The sequence below is a fragment of the Sinocyclocheilus rhinocerous genome, unplaced genomic scaffold (assembly GCF_001515625.1).
Source record: "Sinocyclocheilus rhinocerous isolate Xijiao unplaced genomic scaffold, SAMN03320098_v1.1 scaffold142, whole genome shotgun sequence".
NCBI lineage: Eukaryota > Metazoa > Chordata > Actinopteri > Cypriniformes > Cyprinidae > Sinocyclocheilus > Sinocyclocheilus rhinocerous.
The window spans coordinates 321,122-331,648 of NW_015644380.1; the positions used below are offsets into that span (position 1 = coordinate 321,122).

General features: G+C 36.3%; 3 protein-coding genes across 3 annotated transcripts in view; 1 reads left to right on the plus strand and 2 right to left on the minus strand.

Moving 5' to 3' along the window:
* The window catches only part of LOC107758288 (thiamin pyrophosphokinase 1-like), a 62,298-nt gene extending 58,432 nt beyond the window's left edge, over positions 1 to 3,866 (plus strand). The window contains exon 9 of the mRNA XM_016575994.1: positions 3,491 to 3,866. Within this exon, the coding sequence (XP_016431480.1) occupies positions 3,491 to 3,630 (140 nt within the window). The 3' untranslated portion in view covers positions 3,631 to 3,866. The remainder of the gene's footprint in view (positions 1 to 3,490) is intronic.
* Positions 3,712 to 5,170, minus strand: LOC107758289 (protein transport protein Sec61 subunit gamma). The gene is made up of 4 exons (XM_016575995.1): positions 5,037 to 5,170; positions 4,532 to 4,637; positions 4,066 to 4,168; positions 3,712 to 3,865 (listed from the first exon to the last, which is right to left on the minus strand). The coding sequence occupies exons 2-4, from the start codon at positions 4,623 to 4,625 to the stop codon at positions 3,856 to 3,858; spliced, it is 207 nt and encodes a 68-aa protein (XP_016431481.1). The 5' UTR covers positions 4,626 to 4,637; positions 5,037 to 5,170; the 3' UTR covers positions 3,712 to 3,855.
* Positions 5,171 to 6,868: 1,698 nt separating this feature from the next.
* Positions 6,869 to 10,527, minus strand: part of LOC107758290 (retinol dehydrogenase 12-like) — a 6,747-nt gene continuing 3,088 nt past the window's right edge. Inside the window, exons 4-7 of the mRNA XM_016575996.1 lie at positions 10,148 to 10,252; positions 8,724 to 8,933; positions 7,315 to 7,507; positions 6,869 to 7,100 (exon numbers count right to left, since the gene is read on the minus strand). Of these exons, the coding sequence (XP_016431482.1) occupies positions 6,983 to 7,100; positions 7,315 to 7,507; positions 8,724 to 8,933; positions 10,148 to 10,252 (626 nt within the window). The 3' untranslated portion in view covers positions 6,869 to 6,982. The remainder of the gene's footprint in view (positions 7,101 to 7,314; positions 7,508 to 8,723; positions 8,934 to 10,147; positions 10,253 to 10,527) is intronic.

Here is a 10,527-nt window from a genome sequence, read left to right on the forward strand (position 1 = left end):
TTTATTTTTATACATTTGTATATATATATATATATATATATATATATATATATAATTTAGTTAATTAGAGCTTATCATTTATTTTTACATTATTTGATTTATCTATTCATTTAATTTTAATAAAGGTAGGGAATTGTAAAGCAATTACAAAACAAAATAAATAAAACTTACTGGCCCTAAAATAGGCTTAATGTTCTTTAAGAAAAATATGTTCTTGACAGGTTAACTGCGCAATAATGTATCTCATAGACCTTTTTAGATAATGCTGTTGGAAAATACTGAAATGTGTGATGAAACATAAGAAAAAGTGGATAATACCTAAATGTAAGGCCTCTTTATCTTCAGCGTTTTGAAAGAGGCCAAAATGATGATGAAAATGATCAACTCAGAGGCGACACGCACATCTCACAGTGCTTTGTCGCCATCACTGGTCAAATGGTGAACTGCAAGATTTGATCAGACACTGCTTTAGGTCTTACTGTTTGATAAAACATATTTCTGCTTTACTCACTAAATGTGTGTCTGTTAGAGCAGCAACCGGGGGGTAGTAAGTTAATTGCAAAGTTTAGTCAAGGTCATCAATGTTTAGATCTCTGCAGCTATTGTTTGCTTGAAATTGACTTAATTATCAGCGTGACATGCGTGATTAACTGGAGGAGCCCATTGTGAGCGGTTCATCGCTAGTGACAGGCTAAAGTCAGTCGTCTCCGCTTGTTTTTCCTCTTGTCGTGCTGCCTTTGAAGTCCGGTGATATTTCTTTAGACTTTGAAGTTTGTTCAGTAGCCCCAGAGTAAAACAGCTCATCCAGCGTCTGCTATTGCCTTGTTTACTTCGTTTTCTCTAGCTTCGACTGGATATTTTAGGGCAAATATAGTTTTCATGTGTTTAATTTTTATGCGTATTTACTGTTCAGTGAAATTAAGTCTTCCTCAGCATAGGCAATTAAAGGATTCTGGGTATGAATTTTGATATGGAGAGTTTGTTTGCATGCATTTGTGTTTAGGATACATTGTGAATGACAACTTAGACTTTATGAAATGTCATTTTTCAGTCAGTCTTGGCTTAGTGTAGTATTCCATATATATATATATAAAATATAATAAAATGTTTTTGTGTCTGTGTGTATAAGTATATAATAATATATACGTTTAATTTACTTTGTTCAAGTAATATTGAAACTGTTTATTTTAATTTCAGGTAAAACGTTTGATTTGAGTCATATGGCCTATCCTAAATATATATATATATATATATATATATATTAGCAGGTTGCTTTACAGTCATTGTATCAAAATTGCTTTAGTGTAAAAATGTATTGTAAATCTATTACTTTGATGTCAAAACAAAAAATATAACATTATTTTTAAATAACTGAACTTGCTTACTTATGTTTTTGGCTACATTGCATACTTAGTAAAAGTCTGACAACAGTTTTCAATACTTTTTTACATTTCTGTCTACAGCTGATTGATGTAAAATGTAGTAAACAATGCAGTTTTGCCACTGGGGGTCAGTATAGGCTCAGCAGAGACTAACTTGAAGTGATCTTACTAAAGATATGAAAAACAATAGTTTTAATATTAAAGTTTGACTTTGAATAGTTTCTCATGAAAACTTTTGCTGAAGAGTACAAAACCAGTGTTAACCAGTCTGGTGCTCCAAATAATAAACTCTCTTCTCTGCTTCAGTGGCCTCACATAATTGACTTTTGTCAAGTGTGCCTGATGTTTTAAGGGACCACCGAAATTCTTAATTCAGTCACATTCTGGCCAACAGGTATAACTCCTTTCTGAGAGGCACCTGGGTCTCTCTGAAGGGAATAGCATGCTCATTGATTGAGTAATGTACGCTTTTGTTGCTGGATGGCTGGGACCATTGAAGTGAGAGCCATTGAACTCTGTTTGGTACCCAGATTACAGCACCGCTGCTTCTCACGCTTTCCAGTGAGCAGTTAAACTGAATGGGAGAGCCAGAGACAGAGAAAAAAAAGTGTCGTTCCCACCAGGTTATGCGAGGGCATGTTCTGTCACGCTTCACTCATTAAAACATTTCCACATGCACCCCTGGCGGGTTTGGTGAGAAGCCTCGGGCGGCCAATTTAATTAAAACCACAGCAGGCGGATTTGGTGTATTCACAGCTTTTGGTGTTTACTTGGGACACTTGTGGAATTTTTTTACTTATCCCCTTCACTTCCCAATCCCAGCCTTTGCACCTTAAATGCATGAAAATCCTCAATCATCAAGTACCTTAAAGGAAGAGTTCAACCAAAAATGAAAAATTGTTGAAAATGTATTCACCCTCAGGTCATCCGAGATGTAGATGAATTTATTTCTTCATCAAAACAGATTTGGATAAATTAAGCATTACATCAGTTGCTCACCAATGGATCGTTTGCAGTGAATGGGTGCCGTTAGAATGAGAGTCCAAACAGCTGGTAAAGTGTCGTTCCCACCAGGAGGGCATGTTCTGTCACGCTTCACTCATTAAAACATTTCCACATGCACCCCTGGCGGGTTTGGTGAGAAGCCTCGGGCGGCCAATTTAATTAAAACCACAGCAGGCGGATTTGGTGTATTCACAGCTTTTGGTGTTTACTTGGGACACTTGTGGAATTTTTTTACTTATCCCCTTCACTTCCCAATCCCAGCCTTTGCACCTTAAATGCATGAAAATCCTCAATCATCAAGTACCTTAAAGGAAGAGTTCAACCAAAAATGAAAAATTGTTGAAAATGTATTCACCCTCAGGTCATCCGAGATGTAGATGAATTTATTTCTTCATCAAAACAGATTTGGATAAATTAAGCATTACATCAGTTGCTCACCAATGGATCGTTTGCAGTGAATGGGTGCCGTTAGAATGAGAGTCCAAACAGCTGGTAAAAACATCACAACAACATCCAGTCCATCAATTAATGTCTTGTGAAATGAAAAGTAATTATAAGAAACAAATCCATCAATGTGTTTTAACTTTAAACTGTCACTTCTGGCCAAAATACCAATCCATAATACATAATGATTCCTCCAGTGAAAAAAAAAAACCTTGTTCTTTCACATCAAGATCCACTAATTTTGTTTTGACTTTTTTTTTTTTTTCTTGTTTTCCATTTGTTTAAAACGGTTTTGGACAGTTTTTACAGTTTTTCTCTCGGGATTCAGACAACACGTTTGCTGGAGGAAGCGGTGTAAAAAAAAAAAAAAAAAATTATGGATTTCTTACAAATATGCAGCTTTTCACTTCACAATGCATTAATTGATGGACTGAAGTAGTGTAAATTATTTGTGTATTATTGTGATGGACTGAAGTAGTGTAAATTTGTGGATTATTGTGATGTTTTTTTTATCAGCTGTTTGAACACTCATTCTGGCGGCACCCATTCACTGCAGAGGATCCATTGGGGAGCAAGTAATGTAATGCTAAACTATTTCTTTTTAACAGTTTGGAATGTACATAAAACTCTACTTCTTTCCTTTTGTCCCCTCTTTATAGACAATCAAGTATTAGCTTTTGGACAGCTTGTAAGCACATCCAACACTTATGAGGACCACGACCCCAAAGGAGGCAGAAAACCTGTGAGGGTCACCACCGACAAGCCACTTTTATGGAGCATGGGAATTAAACCACAGTGAACAAAGCACTGGAGCAGCAAGCCTTTAAAACGTGCCTTTTCTTCAGCACTAAGAGCATTTTATTAATGAAGAAAATGAGTAGTGTAGCCTTTGATTTATTAACACAGCCAAATATAAATGTTAACACACAAAAAAAAAAAACTTTTTTACAAATGTTCGCATTCAGTCCATCATCCAACACTTTCAGGCAGCCGAAGGTCCATTTGGCCTCACAATGCAGCCGATTCAACCACCACTGTTAACAAAAGACAAACAATCTTGCTTTAAATCACAGACTAAATCAAATCAAAAACTGAATGAAACCATGTCTGTTCAAAAGGCACTGTATATGCACTGTAGTATTTGATTGTGTATCGTGTTTTAGTAATCAATGGTCTTTCCACAGTACTTGCAATAAAAGACTGAATTACATTGTGTTTTTTGCAGATTACTTACACAATGATGTTGTTGATGGGGATGTGGATGAGTTTGACAAAGAATCCAATGAAGCCCATGATGGCAAATCCAATTGCTGTTGCCATGGCAATCTTCTGGAATTCTAGAGACCAGAAATAAAAAAGAAGCTATTTTATCATAATCGTGAAACAGACTTAAGTACATGTAATATTAAATATGCTCAGTAAATACAAATATAACACTAAATAGTTCGCAATAGGTTCGAAAAACTATTTATTTTATAAACATTACTTGTTTAACACTGTTTTCCTCCAAATAGCTGTCCATTTGTAAGATTTTTCTCTTTTTCATAACCACCATCTTTGTCACAAGCAATTAATCTGCATTCGGCTTAAGAAAACTTAATAAAATGAATACTTTCATGTATAATTATAGCATCTGTATTCCTGAAATTTCTTTATGCTTACCAAATCTTTGAATCAGAAAGATAAAAGACTGGACGTACCTTTTCTATCTGGCTTTGTGCATCTTTTCACTAGTCTGATGGAGTCCTTGACGAACTGCCTGCTGGGCTCCACGAACTGCATGACCTGATCCATCCTGGTGTGAGGCTGGAGAGAGAACAGAACATTTCAGCTCACACAAATGTGAACTACAAACACTAAACACCCACATCAGAGAACAGAACGCGAACCACATCCAGACCTCTGCATTACTACACCAACACCTGACAGGAAAGAGGACATTTCACAGAAACAAGTCAGATGCTTTATACAGGTTTCACTACGTATGAATTTATTAAAGCCCCAGATAACAGTTACCCTAAACTCAGTTTAAGAAAGTGATAATATCTGATCAATCAGAAACGGTGTTTACGCTGAAACTCGCCAATCACAGCAGACACGTCCTCAGTAAGACACACAACCGTATAACCTCATTTTAAAACTGCATTCTTTACTTTATACCAATATAGACTACTAAAGACGCAAAGTCGACGAAAAGAAGCTTACCTGTGTTGACAAATCAAAGGACGAAGCAGTTGTTCAGCTGCAAGTAACAAACTGACTCCGCTGTGTGTAAAGCCACGTAGATTTAGGGAAAGACTAACGCGGCGTTCAGATCTACGCATGCGCGCTCGCTCACAACTCCTGCGCAGTGACGTGCTCCCTGCCATCTAGCGACTGGAGTTCACGGCGCAAAACGACCTGTCCACATCACTATTACTGCAGAGCTAGAAACAGCATTGCTGTCTATCAGGAGATGGTCCTCAATGCAGAACACATGATCCAGGGGGCGAGGTTGGATCCAGATCCAACTCCTCCCACCTTACATATCCCTAAACCTACCTGTCTCCACTCCCTGATCCCTAAACCCACCCATCTCCACACCTAAACCTACCAATCTCCACCCCCTAGATGTGGATCCAGCCTCGCCCCCTGGATCTTGTGTTCTGCAGTGAGGGGCTACTGTCTATCAGCGGCATATGCATTTTTTTTCAAACGGTTTATCTAAACAATTTTTTCCTCAAACACAGTTTTCCTTAAAATTGCAGCGAGGCATTTCATGTTCTATTATAGAATCCTATGCTTAAGCGAGGCTTAATTTTACAAAGCTCCTATGGGGACGTGGTGATGGAGAAAATATGAGATGGGAAATATATTTCATAGCTTTTGCATTCGCACTTCGCTCACAACATACAAAGTTTCTCGGTGAACACAAAAGTTTTGCGAGTGAACGCAAAGTTTCTAGGTGAACTCGGAAGTTTTGAACGCAAAGTTTTTACGAGTAAACACAGTTTTTTCGGGTGAACGTAAACGTTTTGTGAGCCAATGCAAAACCATTCAAATATTTTTCCCCTTATATTTTATCTGTCGTCCATTTAGTACTGAGCCCTCAAAACTTTTGTGTTCTCCTGAGAAATTCGCGTTCACTCGCAAAACTTTTGTGATGGAAATAATATGAGGTGCGCAGAGCCCCTTAGGTAACATGGTGATAGAAAAAAAAATAGATGGAAAGAAAAATGCTTTGGCATTCCCTCGAGAAACTTTGTATTCGCTAGCAAAACCACTGAAATATATGATAAAATGCTAAAGTTTTGACGCTAAAGTCGTGCTAGAGAATGCTAATTTTCTCAGGGAGACAACATTTTTGCAAGAGAACGCAAAAACATTGAAATATGAGTTTTCGTCTGGGTGTCGACCGATTATCGTCCTGGCCGATTATCGGCGCCAAAATTAAGCTTTTTTATGGTTATCGGTATCGATATCGATAATTTTAAAAAAAAAACTATTTGCCGATAAAATAATTTAAAAGCATTTAAAGAAAGTTTTTGTCAGAGCCCTTGTTGTTCTTAATTTTGACATTAATTTTCATTTTTACACCAGACATATATATCGGTTCAAAATATTGGTTATCAGTCGGTACTTGATCTGTAATAATCGGTATCAGCATCGGCCCTGAAAAACACATATCGGTCGACCCCTATTTTCATCTGATCTCATTTTATTTTCCATCACCATTTTATTTACCATTACACTTTATATTGAAATATAATTTTCCTTCCATTTCATATTTGTTTTTTCCATCACCATGTCTCCTTGGGGGCTCCGTACTTTATATGATAGCAGGAAGGCAAACATCCTGAGAAATCATGCTTCAGATAAGCAGTTCTGCTTAGTTCATTAACTGTAGTTATTTAAGCAGCTCATCTGCAAAAGGAAACAAAGGCAAATTTATAAGATAAAAGCATTTAATAGACCAAAATACATTTGAATTCATAACAGTTCATTATGTCTATTGAAATAATAACAGCATAGCCAAGGGTATTAAAAAAAAGAGTATTCAATGTACAATATAAAACATATAGTGCTAATTCAGCCATGCATTGTATGAATACTACAGTTTCCATTATCTATGGCATTAGTCCAAAAGCTTTCATTCCGTTTTTATAACAGTGTCACTGAGAGAAGCGCTGGTCCCATGTAATGCCAAGCATCTGACAGCTCAGTTCCCAGAGTTTCTGAGCCATTTCATCATCTAAAGCTTCACTTGAACACAGTGCTGGAGCACAGTCGCTAGAAACAAAGCAGAATCTCAGGCTTATGAATGACACTGTCTTAATGAGCATTAATATGACTAGAATAATTTCCATATTGCATGTTTAACACGTTTTATTATCGTGAAAACCTAATGCAAATTAAAATGGTGGATGTCTTGTGCGCATATCGGTACATGACTCACGTGAGAGTAAACTGGACTAAGAATTCTATTGAAATTTTTCTTCTGTACCTGTAATATCCTCCACTCTCGTTGTCCAGCTTGGGCTCCACAGCACAGTAGATGGTGGTCTGGGCCCCCTGAATGGTGGTCTTGGTGAAGGGGCTAAAGACCTTGACTGCTATCTGCACAGGCTTGCTGAGGTTCCTAAACAGCTCTGACTGCACCACACCGGGATGGAGGGAGTACACAGTCACACCACTGCCTACAAACACAACCATGGCCATATTTCATCATATATCAAAGTTAGCAGATGACACACAAGTGAACACATGATTAAAACAGTTGTAATAAGTATTTTCTTCTTTTGTACTGCCATGATTAGGAACAGAAATGTTTTAATAGAAATAAGTCCGTTATTTTGGATTCAATCCTTCATTAATTTACATTGGATTTTTCTTTATAGAAAGTGTTGTAGTGGTACAATGGTAAGTGATGGTGACAAATATTACAATACTTCATTCACCATGGTTTTTACATGCTAATGTACATCAAATAATACATGTTCAAAAATAAGATATTGCCACAGCATATAATCTAGAAAGACGTGGTACCTTTAAAAAATAAAAATAAAAAAAATCATGCATAGGCATCCCATGGTATTTTTTTTTTTTATCACAAGCTGTTTTTGTTTCACTAAATAGAAACAAGAGATTCACTTATTCATATAAAACTACAGTGTGCATGTGTTTTTTTTTAGTATCATATTTGATGTATCAGGCTTTTATGACTCTTATTGTATGATATAGGAGAATATGGAGCTCATACTCTGAGAAGAAAAGGTATAAACAATCAATCAGATGACAGAAGGTATATAGATATTATAGTTGATAATTTGGAGGATTTAGAAATTTGTGTATTAAATATGATACAGTAGGCTTATAGGGTTATAGAATCAGTTTTTTATTCAAATAAAAAAATTTAAATAGTATTATATTAGATAAATTATTTTACTCCTCCTTCCATCTCTGTCATAGTTAAACTGTTGGCATAACAAAAATCTATATAAATCTGCAACAATGCCAAGTAGATAATTCCTTTTTATTCTTAAACTAGAATTGGTATGAATGCGAACTTCATGCATGAATGTGATCCCTCTGTGGCCCTTCTGAACAGATCACAGTGTCGAGTGACAAGCACGGAAAAAAGGACATTCTACACATGCTTAGGACAGTTCTGGATCCTAAATGAAATACTCGGAGAAAAACACAAAGATCAGTTGTGACCACCTCTGCCACTGTGTGTCCTGGATTTGGTTGTGTTAATGTAGTCTGACAGGGAAAAAGATTGCATTTAATGTCACGTTGTACTCTCATGAATACCAAATCAAGCAGAGTTCAGGAGAGAGAAGACAAACAAGATATTACAGTTTGAGTTCTTAAGGATCTGACATGGATAGCCTTGCTCTGAAGGTCACATACCCTGCAGTTTTTTAGCCAAGGAGCGTGTGCAGAGGATGTTAGCTAGTTTGCTCTGGCCGTAAGCCCTCCGTGGAGAGTAACTCTTCTCGCTGTTTATGTCATCCAGATGGATGCTGCCCCATGTATGGGCCACAGAAGCCACGTTGATGATCCTGGAGGGGGCTGATTTCTTTAGGAGGTCAAGCAGAAGGTAGGTGAGCAGAAAATGACCTGTTGGTGGATTGGAAAAGATAAAAATAGTCAGGGGTTGTTTGCCCTTTCATTGTCTCTCATGTCCTGTTGATCCCCCTGTGCCTTATTTGTCTATTACTCAATAAATGCATGGAAGTGGATGTATATGGAAAGGATGTATACTATACGTGAGTGCTTAGGTTCCAACAGGAAGCCAACTTTGGCTGATAAATGATTAAACAGCATGTGCTGTCAATTTAGAGGCTCACTACTCTACACTTGTAGGAATTCTGAGACTTCCTGTGTGAAACAAGGTTGCCTTATATATAGGATTAGTCTATTATCAAATACAATTTGTGCTTAATTTGATGGAGGTCACTTTTTTGGAGCAAATTACTTGGTTTACTGCTCAGTTCAAGTATTGATTAGATACAGGAAATCTAAATTTACAGAGAGTATTAATTCTTCCTGGGTCATAATAAGTGTTTACAACAAAATGATGATAAACTAGTTAATAATAACTTTAAATTGCCTCAGATATTTATAAAATTGCATCGATTTTTGATGTTGAAATAGAAATAGACATTTGGATGTAGTATGCACAGATATGCACACTCACACTACCTTTCAAAATTTTAGAGTCAGTCATTTTTTTTATTAAAGTAATTAATACTTTTATTCAGAATGGATTCATTAAATTGATCAAAAGTGACAGGAAAGTCATCCTGAAAAAATGTATCATGGTTTCCACAGAAAAATATTAAACAGCAGTTATGCTATATTATAACTATAAACTATATTAATTCAACATGGATTATAATAAGAAATGTTTCTTGACACTGAAGACTGGAGTAATGCCTCTTCAAAATTCAGCTTTGTCATCGCAGGAATAAATTACATTTTAAAATATATTAGATTAATAAACATTTACTTTAGATTGTAATAATATTTTACAATATTGCTGTTTTCACTGTATTTTTGATCAAATAAATGCAGTATTGGCAAGACTTCTTTCAAAACCAATACAAAATCTTACTGACCCCAAACTTTTGAACAATAGGGTATAGAATGTACTTTATTAACGGTAGCGAAGTAAGTTTTTTCATTAAATGTAAACTATTTCAGATGTAGTTATGGTTCATGGCCATGGTCAAACTCCCTGAAATACATGAAACAATATTCATCATCATAATGTAAATAGTGTATGCATGTAAATACACTCTTTCATATAGTAAAACATAAAGTGACATTACCTAAATGGTTTACACCAAACTGCATCTCAAAGCCATCTGCAGTTTTTGAATATGGACACATCATGATTCCAGCATTGTTGATCAGGATGTTGACTTGCTTTTCCTCTAAAACACACACACACACACACACACACACAAAAGTATAAAGACCCATTAACAAATTGATATTATATATATAGTTCTGAAACTCTAGATGACGCATTCTGACGGGGTGTTAACGTAACTGATGATATTCAGAGAGTTAAACGACTTGGCACAAGCTGATTGGTTCACGCTGCATATGCAGCCAATGAGCTTACTGCCTTGCATTTATATGGCTGGCCAGCATTCACTTGAGATTCCTGCAGCGTGCTTTCAGAGTTCTCTGAAACCCTCCACCT